The 22,205-nt window shown below is 33.5% G+C and overlaps 1 protein-coding gene across 4 annotated transcripts in view; it reads left to right on the top strand.

Annotated features, from left to right (window-relative positions):
* LOC143341138 (uncharacterized) overlaps positions 1–22,205 on the top strand; it is a 230,344-nt gene that overhangs the window by 147,488 nt on the left and 60,651 nt on the right. For all 4 annotated transcript variants that reach the window (XR_013079561.1, XM_076763830.1, XM_076763828.1 and 1 more), the window contains exons 3-9: positions 5,744–5,917; positions 10,808–12,080; positions 15,006–15,942; positions 17,306–17,679; positions 19,258–19,408; positions 19,686–19,915; positions 21,207–21,368. Coding sequence is in view for 3 of the 4 variants with exons in the window: in XM_076763830.1 (XP_076619945.1) it covers positions 5,744–5,917; positions 10,808–12,080; positions 15,006–15,942; positions 17,306–17,679; positions 19,258–19,408; positions 19,686–19,915; positions 21,207–21,368 (3,301 nt within the window). In the remaining variant the exon portion in view is untranslated. The remainder of the gene's footprint in view (positions 1–5,743; positions 5,918–10,807; positions 12,081–15,005; positions 15,943–17,305; positions 17,680–19,257; positions 19,409–19,685; positions 19,916–21,206; positions 21,369–22,205) is intronic.

Below are 22,205 nucleotides of genomic sequence, written 5' to 3'. Positions count from 1 at the left end.
TTCGTTAAACGTCGCTATTTTTCCATTTCAACTAAAAATTAATTAAGCGAAGTCCATTGTAGCTCATAACATCCTTATGCACCGGCTAATTGACTAATCGAGTAAATGCTCCATTAACCTTCTTCTCTTCGGACTCTGCGCATCGTTAAACTACACGCTACCATAATGCACGTCGACAAAAACAAAACATCAAAAAATTTTCAATCAATATTCCAACAACTATTCTGTTTTATATTCTGGCGGATCAAAATTAGAAACGAATACATAACTGAATAAACTGAACGATATTTGGAATTAAGTTAAATTTGCCTCACAGTAATTTGTGACAATTCCTTTTGCCTAATTCCTCACGCATATTTATTTTCCAAATTAGAAACAAATACATAACTGAATAAACTGAACAATATTTGAAATTAAATTAAATTCTTTTGCAAAAGGAATTGTCACAAATTACTCTAAAACAAATTTAACTTAATTCCAAATATTGTTAAGTTTTCGTTTCTGAAATGAAAAATAAATGTGCATATGAAAAGGTTAAATAAAAATATATAATTTGGAACGGTTGAAAAATATTCGAAAAACCATATGTGAGAATATTGTTATTCTTTATTAAATATACTTTCTTTGGCATTTATCTTAATAGAAAATGTTTTAACATAATATCATCATCTCCAAATAATGTAGTTTTCTATACTTTATTATATAAATACATAGTCTACCTATCGTTGATTTTTATCAGTTTTCTGTTATATACTTTTGGATAAATATATTTACTTTATACGTTTTCCTTTATGATACACTACATTATTCTTTTAAATCAATTTTTTTTAGTGCTTTTGGAGAGAAATTTGTTGAACGGTTCATAATTTCGCGGCAATAAGCACGCGGCCAAACAGGCGCCATCTATAATAAGTTTGAAGATCGTACGGGATTCCCGTGTCTTTTGTTCGAGCCGCATGGTTGGCATTACATACTGTAATTTATTTAACTATGTAATATGTAAAGAATAATTAAAGTGGTTATGTTTAATATTTAAATATTGTCTATATATAGTTATTTAATCAGTTCCTATGCAAGGGGACCTGATATTTTTCAACAAAATTTACCTTGCGAGATACTATAATGAAACCTTGTACTAATAACAGCTCGATAATAAAGTCAACATTGAAAATTATTATTGCTTTGATAAATGGTAATCCAGACTTAATAAATGACGAAGAAATAGCCTTGCAAATACAGGTTTTATAATAGATAGATACATCAATATCTCAAGTTTGCAATATATTTTGCACTGGATAAGAGAATGTTGTATAAAACATAAGCAGAATAGACAAAGTATTTTTAACGTAGAAATTCTCGGGAAAAAGAAAATGTTCATTCGAGACAATGCAATTGGGTCTGAATTAAAAAATGCTTGTGCTGTAATTGGAAGTATGAATATGGAAAAGCTCTCATAAGCATGCAAGTATTATTACCATAAGGGGCTCTAAATGTTATAATCATGTTGATGCTAAAATTGGAAAAAGATAAAGAAGTTGTAGGAAATTTAACGAGAATTTTAACTGAAGTAATTGTGAGGAACAAATTCTGTCAAAAAGTAGAATAGGCAGACTCGAATTTGTTGCAGACTTTATCTTACGATAATTAAAATACGATAACGTTGAAACTGTGCATATTGGCGACTTATGTGCAACCATTCGTCCATACCGTAATCACGAATTCCATCTATCGATGGAATCGCGGAAACTAGAGACCCATACGCGTAACTGTGACTACTCCCATAATCCACGTTAAATACCAATTGAGATTGCGTCGATTAAACTGTCTCACGGGAGCTTTCGGAATCCCGGCCATGCTGAATATTACGTTCCAGTTAATACGAAAGCTTCGATACTAAAATCTTTGCAAAGCTTCCTCGAAATCAGAAGCAAACGTTCCTTAAATATTTTATAAATATTCGAGTGCTATAAATAAATGTATGTTTTAAACATTCGAAGATTACAAATAAGTTTTGTACATTTTAATTCGTATATATTTAAATTCTATGAATAAATGTCGAATATTGTATAGCTACTCGAGTGGTTTGAATAAATTTGAAATGTTTTATAGATACTTGAAGACTACAATAAATTTTGAATATTTTATTTGAATTCGAATATCACGAAGAAATTTTGAATATGTTACATACCGATACTAATAATAAATTTCGAACATTGCAAATGTTCCTGCTATTTCGTCTTTCATTAAAAGATTTTTTTTATACAGGTAGAAATATAGTAACTGCAGATGGAAACTGTTTATAATAAAAAACTGTAAATACATTAGTTTTTCTTCATGAAAATAGAAATATTATATAAAATTTCGTTAACAAAATATTTTCTATTTATACGGTTAAATAGTAAATATATTCGATAGTTCAATAATGTACTTGATATTCTATAGTATTTCTAATGACGCTGACGTTACTAAATATTTCACACATATTAGTCTGAATATCAGTTCAAAAAATAAATTAAAAAATAAAACGAACATAGCAGTTAGTTTAAGAATCGATCTAAAATTTTTATTCGTTATTCGTGAATAAAATTTGCCCAACTTTGCCTGTAATCACGTATGGATGAAAATAAAATTTAAAAAGGGGTTAGTAGACTTCAAGAATTTGATTTATACAGGATGTTTGGCCACACCTGAGAAAAATTTTAATGGGAGATTCTAAAGGTAAAAATAAGACGAAAATCAAGAATATCAATTTTCTTGATTGAGGCTTCGTTAAAAAGTTATTAAAAACTTAAATTAAAAAATTTCAAATCATTTTGAAAAAATTATTCTCGATTGCAGGAGTCAATTACAATCATTTTTGGTGAATAGACATAACCTCGAAATCCTATTCACTTTCCAGAAAAAAATTCGAGTAGGTGCCTAAATTTTTTGACGAAATTAAAAAATTTCAAATCGTTCTAAAAAAATTATTTTTGGTTGCAGGGGTCAATTATAATCATTTTTGGTCAATAGACATACCCTCGAAATCCTAACCATTTTCGAGAAAAAATTCCTTACCGAAAATATAATCTCAAGCCAGAAATGTCACTCCAAAATTTCATGCGTATCTTTAAAACGTCATAACTTCTGAACGGATTGGGGGATTGTAATGTTTCGAAAGTCAAACAACGCGTATTTTAGTGAAGAATATGTAGTAATTTCAAAAATATTCGAAAAGTTGTTCCTTAACTCCGTAAAGTGAGAAAACCCCCATAAAAATGGTCCACTTTTCAAACGACTATAACTCCTACAATAGTGAACAAATCTCATTGAAATTTAGATGTGAACTAGAGCTCGTAGGTACCTACAAAAAAGTATTAAACAACTTTTCTGTACAGCGCCAACCAAATTTATTAAAAATGAAAAACGAATTTTTAAGAAAAATTGAGAATCTGCCAACTGTACCATAAAATCAAGAAAGTACATACATATACGTAATTAGGCAAATCTTAATCCTCCGCGTGAAAGACTTTTGCATCAACTTGGCACCGGTTTCCTTGACATCTAGGCTAATAGTTAAAATTAAACAGATTTCCCCAAAAGACAGATGCCTGCATTATTAGAAAACGCTCTCCTTTGAACATTCACGGATGTAGTGCACCGATCTGCGGCTTATTTTAGTCGCCCGCTCTCCAGACCTCGATCCTCCAAATCTTTTACAATCAAGAGTATCTCGGATAGCGTGCTCGTCTACTAATTTACAAAGTTAGCATTGTCAACGCCCGTCACGCAATTAGAAGCATTCCAAGAATTTCTAAAGTACTATTGCAACGAAGCAATGCATTGTGAAGATTCTTATCGCGTCTCTATGGCCAGAACCAACTTACAATTAATGCAGGTGTAGAGAGTGTTCATTCTATAAGAATAGGTAATCAATAGGGTAACATGCAAATCGATTAATTGAAATCAAAAATTTTGTGGTTTAAAGAATGTCACGAAGATCAAAATGATGAAACGTAGGAACGTTCATAAGTTTACTTTTTATGCTGCATATAAGAAACAATAATTATGAGTAGTTTAATGTTTTGATTAATACAGAATTTTATGACAGTAAATTGTCTTATTGTATTAATTTAGATATAATTCTTACTCTTGATGTTAGAACTTTCTTCTCTCTAAAATTCGCGATTTCTCATTCTTCTTTGCTTTCAAGTACACCATTAATTCTTTTATTCGACAACATTTTGTTTAACTTTTCCTCCTTAGATTTCTGTCTCACTGGATGTATTTCTCCACGTTTCCTGCTTGTCTTACCCTACCTGTTCGTGTTTATGTAATAATTTAGAGTTTCAGAAGTAGCCCTTGACTGTACCCCATCACTATGAAACTATTATCATTATTATAATAATACGATACAATTAATTTGAGGAAATAAGGACGTCTTTCAATAAAGAATAAATAGTAGATAATACTTGTAAATAACGCTCCTGTTATTAAATGCTTGAAAATAACAAGCACACTGTTGAATTATCGAATGTTTCTACTTTTCACACTATAATTTGAACAAATGTTGAAGACATTAAAGAAGGAAAAGAAAATATCATTTTGAGAGTAAAGACTACCTTTCAGAATATTAATTTAACATCCAACATACGACACGTGTATCTAAAATAAAAATCATGTATCTGTTATATGTTATTTGTATTTATGATCTTCTAAAAATACATAACTCGAGTAGCGTTCGAGTAATAATGTCGATATTTTCTGCATTAACGCATATTCATTTCAAAACAATTAAATGAAAAATATTGAAAATAGAAATAAACATAACAGATACAAAAAAAAATAAAGTATTGTGGAGTTCGTAAATTAAGGAGGTATTGTTGTCTAGACTGTCAATTTCATGGCCCTTTTTGTGATTTTTTTTTTTAATGATAGATAGGCTGTTTTGTACTGAGACTTTGTAGATATATTTATTCATCTTATAAGCATGTACAATATTTTTTTTATGGAAAAATATTAAAAATCGTGGGAATTATAACTTCTTATTTAATGGCTCTTTTGGAAAAGGTGCTCCAATGGCTTCCAGGATTCCAGATAATTTGAAACAGAGGGGGTTAAAGTATCTTCATAAGGAAGGTTGTAATTATAGCAGGAACTAGGAAGAAGTCAAAATCCTGATAAATAAAGAAATGGCAACGCTTCAAGTTTCGAATTTCTATTTGTTAATCGTTCTTTTGTCTTTAGCGTATCAAAAAAAATAGTAAAACTCAATATTTTTTTAAATCTCTAGTTCCAGCTATAAAGGCGCGTCTGCTGAATATTCCCACCAAATTTGAAGTCAATCGGTTTGCTAGATCTTGAAATATCATGTAAGCCAGTTTAAATGCGTTTTTTTAAACAAGAAGCTATAACTCTCGCAATTTTTAATATTTTTTGATGAAAAAAATACTATACATACCTATAAGACAAATAAATATATCTGCAAAATGTCACTACAAAACAACCTACCTGTTGTTAAAAAAAAAATCACAAAAAAAGGCCGAAGAAATGACAGCCTAGACAGCAATACTCCCTTAAAAGAATCTCTACGTTACAAATTAAGAAACTGAAAGTCTTTAGAACTGTTTATTTTCAGATGTACGTTTATGAAAATCTTTTTGTCTTTAAAGTTTGTGCCTGTAGTTAGATTTTATGGATTTTAACTTGAAGAAATTATTCACAATTATTTTATAGATTTAAGATTTTCAATTTCTTCTTTTAGGTAAGCTAACCCTCGGGTCAAGCCGTGACGCGGACATTTCTGTCGTTGGTACCGGCGTCGAGACCATTCATTGCGCGATTGAAAACAATAACGGCGTGGTCACTCTTCACCCCATAAATGGAAGCACGGCAGTTGATGGTGTGCCGATAAATTCGCCAGTGAGACTCGCTCAAGGTAAGACCTTGACTTAAATTCGAATAACCGTGTACGACCTCTTCAAAAAGGCGCTTGATAGTTAATTCTCGTAAAGGATACTCACTTCGAAATTGTTGACATTTTAAATATTTTATGATGCCCGTTTCAGGTAGAAAAAATCGAGAATTTCTTTGGAGAATATCAAATAACCATGTATTCCGCCATTTTGTAAAGAACAGTACATATTACTTCTTGAAAAGACAATAAAAATGAACCCTTTTTTTACATCATATTTGAGTCCCAATTTGTGTCCCAATATTGAGAAAATATTTATTCTGCAATATGAGGAAAATTTCATTCTAACGTTTGGAAAATCGAATTATTAGACAATAGATATTCAATAATTTTCATTTTTAAGTTTTGTACTCTTTATTTATTCACTTTCTTCGTATGGAATTACTTTTTCATATAGTATGTTACATTTAATACTGGAGAGTGTTTTAAATGTAAAGAAAAGGACTATATAATAAACAATGGTTAAATAAATATTAGGAGTAGAAGTAGTAGAATGAGTAGAATATATTAAAAATATAGGTAAAATAAAAAAATAGAATAATCCCCGGATAACTGATACGCCCGGAATAACTGAATGGAAATTGTTTCTACTCCCTCTATCCCTTTAATTTTTGGTGTATCTCGCTTTTCGTTTTTACTCAAGATAAATATAGTTGATTAGTAAAAAGAAATTATACCTTGCTCAAATTATTGATCAAGAACGAAAACGATTTCCAATCAATTTACGAAGGTTACTGTGGTTGTCGAAATCCGTACTTGCTAAAAAATTCAAAGTTTGTAGAAAATATATGAAATTGCCATCCAGAGTTTAGAATTTATTAAATAAATTAGTCTTGCCTCTTTTAAACTCTTTAGTACTACTGTACATTGTAGTGTACACGTTCTTCAAAATTATTTTTTATAAAATAATAAGTATCGCATACTTTCAATCGACCTTTATTTCAGCATTTTTCGTAAAAACTAATGATATCTTTCAAAACTATTATAAATAATTGGACACTGATGCAGATTATAAAAGAGACATTGTTAAAATCAATTAAAATGATATTTGTATTGTGACAAAGGTAATAGTTACACAAAACTTGAATCGTAATCTGGAGATGTTTATATTTAAATGAACTTTTACACTGAAGATAAGTAAATAAATACGACTGTACATTGTCAATAAGTATTACTGCAATTATTGAAGTTCACATGTATGCAGTAATCATTTAATTTATTGAACTTGAAATAACTTAAGGGGACGTAGAGAATATGTACTTTTCTTACTCAAAGAAGATAGTTTCATCTCCTCGTCTCATCCCTACCACATATTTCTCCGTGCTCACACCATCTTCTTAGGGACTTTCTTAAATTTATATACCCTGTATTGCAGGAATTTTATTTTATTTTTCAAAAATTATAAAAAGAATGAAAGAAGAAGTAATATATTTAATATGAATATAGCAATAAGTTACTTAAATATATTTTATTATTAATCATAATTTATAGTTAGTTACCGTATGACACACATGGGGTACAGCTCAGGCTTTCTTTTTCCTTATTATATGAAGTATTAAGGGTAGTAACGGTAGCAAACTCTACAAAAATAAAAATATAATAGTTACTAATACATGGAAGTAAAATAAAGAACAAAAACCTTTTGTTAAATTCGCCCTTAAAGAAAATATTTAAAACACGTTTTTCTCTGACCATGCTGTTGCTGAGTTCGCCCTTACTACTCTCAACACCTTGTATATAACATGTTCCTTTTCTTTTCTCTTGGACTTCACGGCACACTGGACAATCATGTTTTTCTTGTAAACGTGGAATAATTATATTCAATACACCGTCTAAACGTTGCTAATCAAACAAGGACAGTCTTCGTTCGAACTAACAGTGTAATAAAAACACAACTCGATCCGATCTTGTCTTAATCATGTTATATTTAAAATATTGACGAAATAATTGTCAAATATTTGGATCGAATCATAATATTATGAGAAAATACAACACTAATCAAAAAGTCGAGTTGGACTCGACATAGAATCGCAAACGGTTAAGACTATCATTTTTTCGGCCTTTTTTGTGATTTCTTTTTTAATGGTAAGTAGCCTATTTTGTACCGAGATTTTTCAGATATATTTATTCATCTTATAAGCATATACAGTATTTTTTTCATAGAAAAATATTAAAAATTGTGGGAGTTATAACTTCTTGTTTTATGGTTCTTCTGAAAAAGGTGCTCCACTGGCTTCCATGATTCCAGCCGATCCGCTAATCTGAAACAGAGGGTGCTAAATTATCTTCATTAGGAAGGGTGTAATTATAGCAGGAACTAGGCAGAAGTAAAAATCTCGATAAATAAAGGAATGGCTGCACTTCAAGTTTTGTATTTCTATTTTTTAACCTTTCTTTTTGTCTTTAGCATATTGAAAACAATATTAAAACGCAATATTTTTTAAAATCTCTAGTCCCGGCGATAAAGGTGCGCCTGTTGAATATTCTCTCCAAATTTTATGTCAATCGGTCTGCTAGATTTTGAAATATCATGGATGCCAGTTTAAACAAACGCATTTATATAAGAAGTTATAACTCCCACAATTTTTAATATTTTTTGGTGAAGAAAATACTGTACTTATAAGATGAATATACAGGGTGTTCGGCCACCCCTGGGAAAAAATTTAATGGAGAATTCCAGAGGCCAACATAAGACGAAAATCAAGAATACCAATTTATCGATGAAGGTTTCGTTAAAAAATTATTAACAATTAAATTCAAAAATTTCAAGTCGTTCTGGAAAAATTATTTTCGGTTGCGGGGCTGAATTACAATCATTTTTGGTGAATACACATACCCCTGAAATCCTACCGACTTTCGAGAAAAAAATTCGAGTAGGTACTGAAATTTTTAGACGAAATTAAAAAAATTCAAATCATACTAAAAAAATTATATTTGGTTACAGTGGGCAATTACAATTATTTTTGGTCATTATACATACCCCCGAAATCCTACTCAGTTTCGAGAAAAAAATTCCTTACCGAAAATATAATTTCTGGCCAGAAATGTTTGCCCGAATTTTCATGCGAATCTTTAAAACGTCATAACTTCTGAACGGATTGGACGATTTTAATGTTTAAAAAAGCAAAATGCGTATTTTGATGGAGAATATGTACAAATTGCAAAAATATTCGAAAAGTTGATCCTTGACCCTAAAAAATGAGAAGACCCCCATAAAAATGGTCCACTATTCAAGCAGCCATAACTCCTACAATAGTGGATATATTTCAATGAAACTTTTTTCTGAAGTAGAGCTCATGGGTACCTATAAAAAAGTATTAGACAACTTTTCAGTAGGGCGTCAAATAAAATTATTAAAAATGAAAAACTAATTTTTAAGAAAAATCGACAAGGGGGGTAGGGTAGGTGCCTAAATTTTTCGGCGAAAAAAAAAATTTCAAATCGTTCTGTAAAAATTATTTTCGGTTGCGGGGATCAATTAGAATCACTTTTGGTCATTACACATACCCTCGAATTCCTACCCACTTTCGAGAAAAAAATTCGAGATGGTGTGAAATTTTTCGACGGAAAAAAAAATTTCAAATCGTTTTAGAAAAATTATTTTCGGTTGCGAGGATCAATTACAATAATTTTTGGTGAATAGACCTATCCCCGAAATCCTACTCACTTTCTAGAAAAAAATTCAGTACGAGCGGAACTTTAAACGTTAATAACTTTTTAACGAAGCCTTCATCAACAAATTAGTATTGTTGATTTTCGTCCTATTATGATCTCTAGAATCTCTCATTAAAATTTTTCCCAGGGATGCCCGAACACCCTGTATATATCTGCAAAATCTCAGTATAAAATGGTCTACTTATCATTAAAAAAAAGAAATTGTGGCACGCTTATGGCCGCACAATGACGCTTTATGTTGGAGTACTGGTCGACCGTTTTATAAAACATCTCTTCTTCGTTACCTTTATAATTTCACTGTATGGTTTATTAAACCTGAATAAATAATATTTTATATTACTATCGAACCACAAAAATCTCAAAAAAGACCGAAAAAATGGCGATCTAGACAGCAATACCCCCTTAAAGGGGTGGTCTCATGTGTACGTTGCAAAATTTAATCATCTTTATTAATTTTTTCTAACTAAATGTTACATCTAACGTTATAATTTATTTCCGCAATTCACTTAACTATCCTTTAGGAATACAAAATAAATTTTTCAATAATTTTCACAATAAACATGAGTTTAAACACTGGCGTAGGTGATTGCAGCTCTCAAGGTTGACTAAATAAAGAAAATCAAAAAAATGTTTATTCGGTAGGTTTCCTGTTATCGCCCGTAGCAAAATAATTAATTTATGTTGAAAATTGGCGAAATGTTGAAAGCTTAAATTAAAAATTGCAAAATTTTGTCATCTCTTCCGCAAACTTTTTAATAAAAGTATATGATATACTCATTATAAAAATATAATCTTGGTATGGACGAGAGCCATTAGTATGTGGAACAACGTGTAAAAATTTCAAAGCAATCGAAGGTATAGTTTTTGAGATTTTATCTACGCCAGTTAAGAAAGTAACATTTCGAGAGAAACGCATTGATTTTTTTGAGGCCTCACATGAGACTACCCCCTTAATAATCGAGCTAAACGATGAGTGACTGAACTCCCAGAGCTACTGAATATCGCCATATGCAAGCATAACACAAAAAACCTACAAAATTTCCTCAACGAATTTCATTGGGATCTATATCTTGCGTTCCTAATAATTCCAAGTCAGTCAGATGACGCAACAAAGGGTTGAAAAGAGTTTCGATAATTGAAAATTGTCTCCTGATTTCATAATTGAATCTGTCGTTTCAGGTTGTATGCTGTCGATCGGAAGGTCGAATTACATGCGCTTCAATCATCCGGCCGAGGCGAAGCACTTGCGATCGGTTCTGCCACACTCGAGAATCTCAATGGCGCCGATAAGTTTTTCGCTGCCGGAGAACCAGCTGCAAGAGAACTATCATCTGGAAAGGAAGCCTCCCGTTGCACCGCGAAAATCGCCGCGAAATTCCTGCTCGGACGACGAAATCGGTTTCCTCGGGAAGCTGACGAAGTTCGAGATGCTAGCGAAACAGAATAGAAACAACTGCGTCTCGCCGAAAGTCTTTCCAGCCGGCGCTGTCACCACGAACGTTCCCGCCGATCAAATACTCGGCCACTCTAGATCTTCCAGTTTGGTCTCCCTGAAGAACGGCAACAACAATTCCCCGTTGCAGAATCTGACCAACTTGGATCGAAGTCGTTCGAACACACCGTCGTTCAATTCGTCCTCCTCCGGCCATTTCATGAACGTGTCCTCGCCTGGGAACTGTTTCGCCTCCTCGTCCCCGAATCACTGCATCGACGAGAACCGCCAACGATCCGATATACGAACGCCCAGTCGATCCAACACCCCGAATCTTCAGTATCAGAACGCCTCGCCAGCGAACCACAATCAAATTCAAATGTACTCCACCGCGGAATCCTACTTGAAGACCTACAAACCGTACTACCGCGAGAACAACAACGAAAAGAACACTGCCAATCAGGGGGATCTGATGTCGCGAAGCATGACTTGCCAGAGATCGAGCGGTCTGGACGAGCTGAACACGCCGGATTACGACATGAGCCAGAGTCTGATCGTCTCGAAGACCACCACGACCGAGTACCTTCAGCTGGACAAGTTCAGCTCGAATCCCAACATCTGCAACAGCCCTAGCAACGGGAATTATTGCGGCGGGAGTCTGAGGAACGTCACTGGCGGTCAGAATTTCGGCTCGAATCCGAATATCAAGAGAATACAACCGCCGAGTCCGGCGTTCAATCGTAATCCGAAGTACAACGAGCCAAAGAGGACTTTGAATCGCGTGAAGAGTCCGACGCCCAGCATGGGGAGCGGTTGCTCGCTGGAGGAACTGCGCGAAAGACAGATCGACGCGGAGAACAAACGCAGAGAAGCGGAGTACAAGAGAAAACAGGCGCAGGAGGATAGGCTGCGAGAACAAGAGATGGAGAGACAGGAGAAATTGAGACTGGAAGAGATCCTTGCCATGTGTGCTGAGTACGAGAGACAGAGTACCGTAGAAAAGCCAAGGCAGCCTAACAGGTGAATTGTTGCGTTCCATGGTGCTGCGAACGAAGCAAAAGCGTGGGATGTTGTATTAGGTTGAATCATAAGTAATTGCCGTTTTTTCGCACTAACTTTATTTCTGTTGAAGAGTTTCGACCTAAGTATATATTTAATTAATCTAGTTTTACAAAACGAAAATGCTGTTCTTAGCTTGACGATCTCCTACTAACTGAGTTGAGGCTCGGAAAGAAAACTGAGACGCTCCGGGGGTGCAATAAACGAGTGTTTCCCTCAGGTAGTACTTACCTTTGCAACTGAGGGGACTGCACCAATGGATACAAATTTTCATTCAAAATACATGCATGCAATGCTTATTCTTAACAATTTCTTTATTAAAAGTTCCACAGCATCTTAGTCTAAAACGTATCCTCCATTATTAAATACAACCCTTTACCATTTATTTGGTAGCTTAGCAATTCCTGATGCAAGAAAATCAGCTTGATTTGATGAGAAAACGTTTGAATGAATTCCTGTACATGGTTGTCGCTATTGAATTTTTGTCTGTTTAAAGAATTTTGTAAGGATCGAAATAAATGGTAATCTATGGGGGTTAGGTCCAGTGACTAAGGAGGATGAGATAGCACGGTCCATAGTTCCAAAATTATTTCCTGGGTGACTCTTGCCGTACGTGGTTTAACGTTGTCATGCAAAAGCATGCAAAGACAATGCAAAAGACGCCCTTACGATTGATGAGTGCTGGTCATTTTTATTGTAATTTTTTTTGATTATTTTTCTTCGGTCCCACCATACACAAAGAAGAATCTTCTTTCTGACAGAGGTTGTTTATCTTTATTTACCCACTGTCTTTTTCAAGTATCATTTTTGTACATGACACATTTTTCATCTCCTGTAATCAGCTTGTCCAAAAATGGGTCATTTCTGTTCATAGCCAGATAGACTTTTTCTGACAAATTGAGCGAAACCTATACGCCTAGCTTACTGACTTTTCCTAATCTTGGGTTGTCCTCAACTGGTCTGCTAATTCTCTGATTGTTTGACGTGAGTTTTGGTTCACTAGGACTTTCAAAATGCTGTCATCGATATCCGTTGACCGTCCCGATTTAGGTTCACCTTGAAAACTGGTATCTCCTAAACGAAACTTAGCACACCAATTCTGCACTGTATGTTCTGCTACCACATTTTCACTATTACCAGATTGGAACTCCCATAACATTATGTGACGAATGTGCTGCTTTGACTTCTCCATTTCACTTACACGAAAAATTGTACTAATACTTGATCTGAGCTTGCCGCTGCTATTTCTGCACTGTTCAACCCTCTAAAATAAGGTAAGCACAACGGCGAGAACGAATTACAGGTCGTTTGGAATTTCCGAAACAGTTTATGATCCACTATCTGAACCGGCAATTACTTGTGACTCAACCTAATAAAAGTTTAGATTGATTCGTAAGTTAACTCCTACCATAGTGAGATGACTTGTTGGCTAGGCACCTACAAACTGAACAGCGCAAAAGCAAGGGGAGTAGGTCTTCGTGCCGTTTAATTCCCACCAGAAACTCCTACACTTACGTCACGTTACATAGTAGAATAAAATTCCGATTATCCGGCATACTCGAGACTGGGGCAATGCTGGACAATCAAATATGACGGATAATTGATCAGTTTTCTGGAGTTCTAGAACTTTTAACATTATCAATAGATTACAGAAATGAACACAAGAGAAAGTGAGACAGTAAATGAAATTACGAAACATTCCTGGCCAGAAATTATATTTTCGGTAAAGAATTTTTTTCTCGAAAGTACGTAGGATTTCGGGGGTATGTGTATTCACCAAAAATGATTGTAATTGACCCCCGCATCCAAAAATAATTTTTTCAGAACGATTTGAAATTTTTTTTTTCGACGAAAAATTTAGGCACCTCTACCCCCTGTCGATTTTGCTTAAAAATTCATTTTTGATTTTTAGTCATTTTGTTTGATGCCCTATAGAAAAATTGTCTAATACTTTTTTGTGGGCATCCATGAGATCTACTTTAGAAAAAAGTTTCATTTAAATATATTCACTATTGTAGGAGTTATGGTCGTTTGAAAATTGTAACATTTTTATGGGGGTTTTCTCAGTTTGGTGAGAACTGGGGTCAAGGTACAACTTTTCGAATATTTTTGAAATTTCTACATATTCTTCACCAAAATACGCGTTGTTTTTTATTATTTTTCCTTTTCAACTACAACAGTCTTAGAGGGAGCCTTCTAGTAATTCTGATAAATAAGGTATTGTTATGAGCAGATAAAACTCTCGTTAGCCAGTTCATTGGAATGGGATTACAGTTTATTTTTGTGTAATTTGTCATACTGTTTGATGTAGTCTCGTATATAATTTATATTTAAATCTTTATGTAGACTTTCGTCGACCATATTTGTATAATACTTTAAATATCTAGCATTAAAGTCAGGCGTAACAGAAACCGTGGAAACTTTCAAAATGATACAACAATAATACTCTTGTATTATACCAAACTTATACATATTAAGAAATTAATATTAATTGAAAAGAAAAAATCAAAAACGTAAGTATTTGTTAGATATAAAATCGTGGTATAATTATATGCTGTTACTTATCTAACCTTGAACAGTTAAATTAATTAAAATAGATATTAGTAATGACGAAACATCAAGATTTCTCGATTCTGACATATCACATATTCTTGGGAGACGAGATGATGGCACACTACCTACAAACTAAACCCTAAATTCTTGGATATTAATGGGTAAATCTCTCGCAAACCAAGCCCCTAAATAAGCCAAGAACGTAAACAGTGGAGGGAATAAGGTGATGATTCCCTTAGCTTGTGGGTAGCGTGCCAACATCTCGTTGTTCAATAGTAAATTCGCGTGTTTTCGATTTGAAATATTACAATGCATTCTCACTTTCTTCCACAGAATCAAAACGAACGGCTCACTTCCACGCGAGAAAAGACTCGGCTACAGCTCTCCTTTCGACAGCCCGAAGAGTCCATCGAAAACCCAGCCGCATTTCTCCTTCGATGGGACGAAGCAGTCGAACTCGGCATCGTACGAGAACGTGTGCGTGCAAAATTCGAAAATCGTTTTTCAAAACGGCAACTCGCCGAGCAATCGTAGAAATCAGACCAGCCAGGCGGAGTACCAAACGATAAACGTGCAGGATCATCCGCAGTCGACCACACCGAACAACAATCAATCGACGAAGTGGCCAAACGTTCTTGGCAACGGGGACCATACCTTTTCCGCTTCGATCTCGCAGGCTCGTGTCTCGAGCTACGAGAACGCGATGATCGACAACTCGGTATTGAACAATAATAATAACGGTAGCTACGCGCAAGTTAACGACTCGACGAAAGAGACGTCCATGTACGGGACGATCCAGTTGAACGGAACGAGAATCAACTCTCAGCCGAACAACACGCGAACATACGACAATACGCCGACAATCGGGAACGTTAGTCTTTACGAGAACGTCGTGATCGGTACGGCGCAGAACAATAATCAAAATCATTCCATGCCAAAGAAGAATGGCCAGCTCTCGAACTCGTGCGAGATGATAGAGAACAAGCTGGCGATATCGAACGACGACCTCTTGGAGGCTATCGAGCAACTGTCTATGCTTTCAAAGTCCAAAGAGATCTGTATGATTCCCAAGAAAAATAATTCTGAGAAGGATAACGCGAAATCGAACGAAGCCAAGGCCGACAAAGAGAGGAAGGAACTCGAGGAGGAGGACAGAAGGAAGTACATAGAGTTCCTTCAGAACGAGAAAGTGCATATCCTAGGAAATATGGATGCTTTGAAGAGAAGCGTAGCGGATATCGAGATTCAAGAAGAAGAAATTAGCAGAGAGGTCAGTACCTTGAATACCGCAATGTCTTTCGGGTTGTTGCTCGACTTTGTGTAGATTGGAGTGTAAGAGCAAGTGAGATTTAATTAATAGATCGCAGGTAATTGTGGTACAAAGTGTCCCGCGTAACTGGGAAAAGCTGTATCTCTAAAATGGTTAAATGTACACAAATGTACACAAACTAGATGTGTCCAAGTATTTGAAAATACAAACCGAGTTAAGCTTGGATTATTTAAATCAAATCAAGTATTCAATTATTTAAGCAATCTTGACTATTCAAATATAATACTATTATTAAGTCAGAATACATAATCAAGTATGCTTGGATGAGATTTGGATAAACTTACATAAAATCAAAAATAATCATAATTCTAGAACTTTAAAGAAAAAACCGGTTCATTTAAATAACTTGAGGTGAAGCATACTTGATTATTTAAACAAACTTGATTACGTATTCTTATTTAATTATAGTATTATATTTGAATAATAATGTCCACTTGAATAAGATTTGAATAAGCTTGTATAAAGTCAAGATTAATCATGATAATTCTAGAATTTAAAAACTATAACTTGGGGTAGTTTGATATTAGTAAAAATTAAAGAACGATTTAAAATTTTTAATTCCTTTCAATTTAGAATAAAATGATTTTGGAACAAGAATAAAAACCTTAAGTTTTTAACTTATTACGTTATTGTCACTTTGACAATTATTATATTCAGTTAACTATGTTCGTGTTTCACGTCGTTTTTATCGTAAGAATCTTGCGGATCCGATTAAAGCAGCCTTACGATGAAGTAAACAATATAAAAGTTTTACTTTTCTACTTTGGAAACTTTACATTAACAATTTAAGTCGTCCTTGACTTTTACAATATTTGCAACATCCTAAGAGATAAAATTGTAATTCTATTTTGTAAACGAAGAGATTTAGGGTTATTTTTAAAGACTATTTTTATTTTTATTCGCGAAATAACTGATACAAGCTGATTCCGAGTTTGAAGATAAACCACATTCGCTGCTAAGGATAATCGGTAACGTAAGTCTCGTCCTCTTATCTAAGTTTGTCTTCGAGTTAATATTTGTTTGCTTTTTTGCAGTTCGCGATAAGTCCCTCTCCTTCGTGATACCAATCCTTCATATTCTCATTCAGTCGTCGTTTATCGCGCGTCCATCGTACGTTTCCAAGTAGGAACGATGCAATTCATTTCCTTGTTTCATAAAAAAAAATTCCTAAAGCAAAATGTAAAGCAGGTGTGTAAGATAAGATAGCTCAGTTGTCTATTCGACTCAAGCTCATTTGTATAAATTAAGTGTTTTGAAAGTGTGGTTGTCTAACAATAAGTTTAAATTCGTGTTTCTGTCTCAGCTCGAATTAGAGAAGGCACTGTTGTCTGCGGAGTACGAATCGGAATCGTTGAAGCTCAGCCAGGACGAAGGTGAAAAGATAAAGATACAAATGCGGATCAACGAGCTCGAGAGACAAATGGCCGAGGACAATACGACGCAAGCGAATTTGCAAGCGGATGCTAAGTTGAGAGTTCAGAGAGCTCAGCAGGTTTGCGGTCGTTTGGAAGAAGAGTTGGCGAACTGCATGGACGAAGCCTCGCAACAAAGTATCACCGAGAAACTCGTGGCGCAGCAAGACATCTTGGAGTCTGAAAGAAAGGCCTTCGAAGACTTAGAGTTCCATCACCTTGAAGAGGAAGCTAGTAAACTGGCAACCAGAGAAGAATTACAAAGGTAAGTCGACTGTAGAAGAAGAATTGTGTCAGTTCGAAATGAAAATATATACAGGCTGAGTCGATAAGAGCTATTATCTAAAATATTATTTATTAATTTTGTTAAAAAATTTTCTAATGGATTTTGTTGCATTTGAAAGCCTTCGCGAGACGATTGAAATCCGTTTTTTCTTATGTTTGTCTTTGTAATAAGATATTAAAGTGATCTTGAATTTTTTTAAGATCAATGCTATCCTTTTAGTATATATACAATATTATATTATATTAATATTATATTTATATTTATCATTTCTTTATATATTGAAGAAGACTCAAAACTTTGGGTCGAAAATGTTTTAATAGACATTTACGCAAGGGCGTTCTTAAAATATTCAGCACGCTATTAAATAATTTTTGAATTTTAAAAACTGTCGCGAGAAAATTAAAAATAAGAAAAATGCAGACTAAAAATTATGTGAACAGGTAATACTGCATTTTCTGCTATTAAAAGAATCTGATCAATTTTGGTTTCAAAATTTAGCCAATTCTTTAAAAATAAATAAAGAATATTCAAGGTCTCTGCTTTCGAATCTTAACTTCTGAATAAGGAGCTATGAGCTTACAAAAAGTCATGTTTGCATATTTATATTCGATTGAAAAAGCCATATACATATATCAGAATAATCACAGATAAAGGGAGTTTCAAGAGTAATGATTTCTCTTAAATTATTGATAACTTCTGATTCAATGCTGAATCATAACATAATAATTTTCTGATTACATTTTGCATTGACTAATGTATTACGAGAAAATCTTTGCATAGAAATACATTTTGTATCGATCCAAATTAAAAATGAATAAGAATTCGATTATTATTTTTAAAGGATCAATAATATATGTAATTTACTGTTTTCATGAAAGGAAATATAGGTAATAAAAATATATTTAAGTTTAAAAATAAATTTCTGCTATAACAAACGCACGATCCCATAGTTTTGACCTGTTATGTTCGTAAAACTAATCCAAAAAGTTATCGAATCGCTATTAATTATTTAATTTGCTGAGCATTGAAAAGTTGATTTAATTTGTCCGATGAATTAAAAAGTCATGGCCTTTTGTCTATTTATAAACCTCTCTTCGTAGTCATTAACTTACGAAAGGTACAAAAAAATATACATATATTATTATAATTAATGGTTTTCATTCCACTTCTTTAACTTTTCAACTAGTCCTTTTTAAAGAATTAAAATTTTTAATATAATTCGACTGTACTGTTCTTAATTTAATATGATTTGCGGTTTTCAATTTTTGAATCAATTACAGAAATCAGTAAAATTTTTAATTTGTTATCATTGTCATATAACTAACATCATATACTTCAACTATTGCATGTGAAGTATATCCTTCATCATCGAGAAAAAATTATAATTTTCTATAATTTTGTTCTTGTTATGTACACCTAGAATTTTACTTAATCGTTTAATCTACAATATATCAACATCCAATTATTCTCTATGAAATTTTTGTAATACTTATTAATATCAATAATTATTTTGAAGAAACTTCAGCGTATTTAACGTGTGCAAAATATAATTTTCAGATACTTGAGCGAGTTGACGACAAAGATAGAAACCAGGAAGGCTCGGTTGGGTCATTTAGAATCACAAAGATCTGAGGCAAAGTGCACAGCAACTAAGGACGCGAGAAGTCTAGAAAGACAGAAACTGGCGCATTTGAAGCGGTTGGAAGAAGTCAGTAAACTTCTAATTATAGCGTACAATGTACACCATGTAGTCCAATAAAATTCAATTTGACAAAAGCTTCCAAATAACAAAAAAGTAGTACCACTTTCCATTAAAAGAAATCTAAAGAGTCCTCTTATCCATCTAAAAAGGATTAAGTCGATGTCTTCATTGGTTTCTGAGAAAGCAACTTGTAACTTTTTATTTGGACCACATAGTATTTTAGAGTACGATACAATGAATAGTATTTTACAATTTATTGATATTTTTTTATTTAATTTGTCAGGGACGAAACCGAGTTAGAGCGATAAACGACGAATTGACGAAATTGGCACAAAATTCACGGGAGAACACTGAAGAAAAACGTTCTCCGAGTAGGGAAGACTTCGACAGGATCTCCAGGGTCACCACTGACTCACCAATTGTAAACAATCAGGGCAGCTTAGGAAGGAAAACTATCGAGTCCCTCAAGGAAATTGAGAGAAATCGACAGCTTCATTTAGCAAAACAAGGTAGGTCCTATAAACTTTTATACAGGGTGCTCGGCCACCCCTGGAAAAAATTTTAATGGGAGATTCTAGAGGCCAAAATAAGATGAAAATCAAAAATACTAATTTGTTGATCGAGATTTCGTTACAAAGTTATTAACGTTTAAAGTTCCGCCGGTACTGAATTTTTTTCTAGAAAGTGGGTAGGATTTCGGGGGTAGGTCTATTCACCAAAAATTATTGTAATTGAGCCCCGCAACCGAAAATAATTTTTCCAGAACGATTTGAAATTTTTTAATTTAATTGTTAATATCTTTTTAACGAAGCCTCCATCAACAAATTGGTATTCTTGATTTTCGTCTTATTTTGGCCTCTAGAATCCCCCATTAAAATTTTTCCCAGGGGTGGCCGAACACCCTGTATTTACAACTCTAAAATATATAATAATACCTTGAGCGTTAGGAAAACCTTTTCAAAAAGCTTGCGTGGATCATCTGACCTACGCAAAAGATTAAATAAATCAATGTGCTAGTGACCATATGGTCTTCCAACATTTTAGATAGCGATCCCTATGATTTAATCTAGCTTTCAACGTGTTACCTGCCTTCTACCTTCAAAATATACAAAAGCTAATCGAAGTTTTCTTGCTTATTGATAAATAAATATAAAAAGACGAGGTATTAGTTTAAAATAGAAAAAATTTTTTCCCTTTCTGAGATTTTTAAGAGCACCCAACAATGAACATCTTTTATTTCTCCTTAGTTGATCTAAATATTCTAAGAAATTAATTATTATTATATTGTGTATTATGAAAGGTCTAATAAAATTACGTTAGAGAAACATCTTATCTAATATTCCACTATCTTTTATAACAAGTTAGCATATTCTTATTTCGTCTTCTTTATCCTGAAGAGGACCTTAAACATGAATTTAAGCGTTAAAAGATTTCCTCGTCGAAATGATGTCCCCTAAACACCTATTAAATCTATTACATATACTCTCTGAAATATTTGATAACATTACTGGATAAATAAGTGAAGGTAACTTTGTAGGTAAAATGTTTAAAAAAAATTATTATAGGGCTGAGATAGAAGTACGTGTTTGTAAAGAAGATCGAAATAATTAAAATACTGGTCTTTATAAATGAAATGCAATTCCTGTATTATACAGTAGGTTGGTTCTCTGCTTCTTGTGATTGTTTTCGACTTGTTACATTACAATTTCGAATACCAATTGTTTAAAGTAAAGATTCTTCAACTGTTAATCATGTTCTCGTACCAATCTCATTCAGAACTTTACCATGTTTGTGTTACAGGTAGTCAAGTAATTTCGGAAGAGAGACGAAGAGTCGAAGAATTGAAACGAAGGGTGCAAGACGAAGTTCGGTCACAGTGGGAGGAAAGGAAGATGAACTGCACCTCTTTCAACAGTGTTGAATCGGGCGAAGAATCTTCCAGTTATTCAACGGGACCAACCGAAAGGTGAGTCACATGCTTTTGTCACGCTGCTTTCAAATGCAAATCGCGCGATCTTTGTTTTCGTAAGCTGATGAAAACAAACAAAATTCTTACGGATTTGCACTCAACAACGCGATAATAATATGCTGAAAGTCTCATTCTTTGCATTACGAGCGAAATTTTTTGATAAAAATGTGAGATATGATTTTAAAGAATAATTAACGTAAAAATTATTGCACGGATTTCGCAGCTTCCATACTTTTCTAAGTGGTATTTTAAACAATTGTTGAGTGTAAATTAACCATAGAAGACATGTCCAATGAAAAATAAAATTATACTGAGGGATTCTAATAAAAATTTTAATGGGGGATTCTAGAGGCCAAAATAAGACGAAAATCAAGAATATCAATTTCTTGACTGAGGTCTCGTTAAAAAGTTATTAACAATTAAATTAAAAAATTTTAAATCGTTTTGGAAAAATTATTTTCGGTTGCAGGGGTCAATTACAATCATTTTTGGTCATTACACATACCCCCGAAATCCCACCCACTTTCGAGAAAAAAAATCGGTTAGGTGCTGAAATTTTTTGGCAGAAAAAAAAATTTTTCAAATCGTTTTAGAAAAATTATTTTCGGTTGCAAGATTCGATTGCAATTATTTTTGGTCATTACACATACCCCCGAATTTCTACCCACTTTCGAGAAAAAAATTCCTTACCGAAAATATAATTTCTGGCCAGAAATGTTACCCCAAAATTTCGTGGGAATCTTTAAAACGTCATAACTTCTGAACGGATTGGACGATTTTAATGTTTAAAAAAGCAAACTACGCGCATTTTAGTGTAAAATATGTACAAATCGT

The sequence above is a fragment of the Colletes latitarsis genome, chromosome 4 (assembly GCF_051014445.1).
Source record: "Colletes latitarsis isolate SP2378_abdomen chromosome 4, iyColLati1, whole genome shotgun sequence".
Lineage (NCBI taxonomy): Eukaryota > Metazoa > Arthropoda > Insecta > Hymenoptera > Colletidae > Colletes > Colletes latitarsis.
This window is presented reverse-complemented; position numbering and strand designations above follow the sequence as displayed.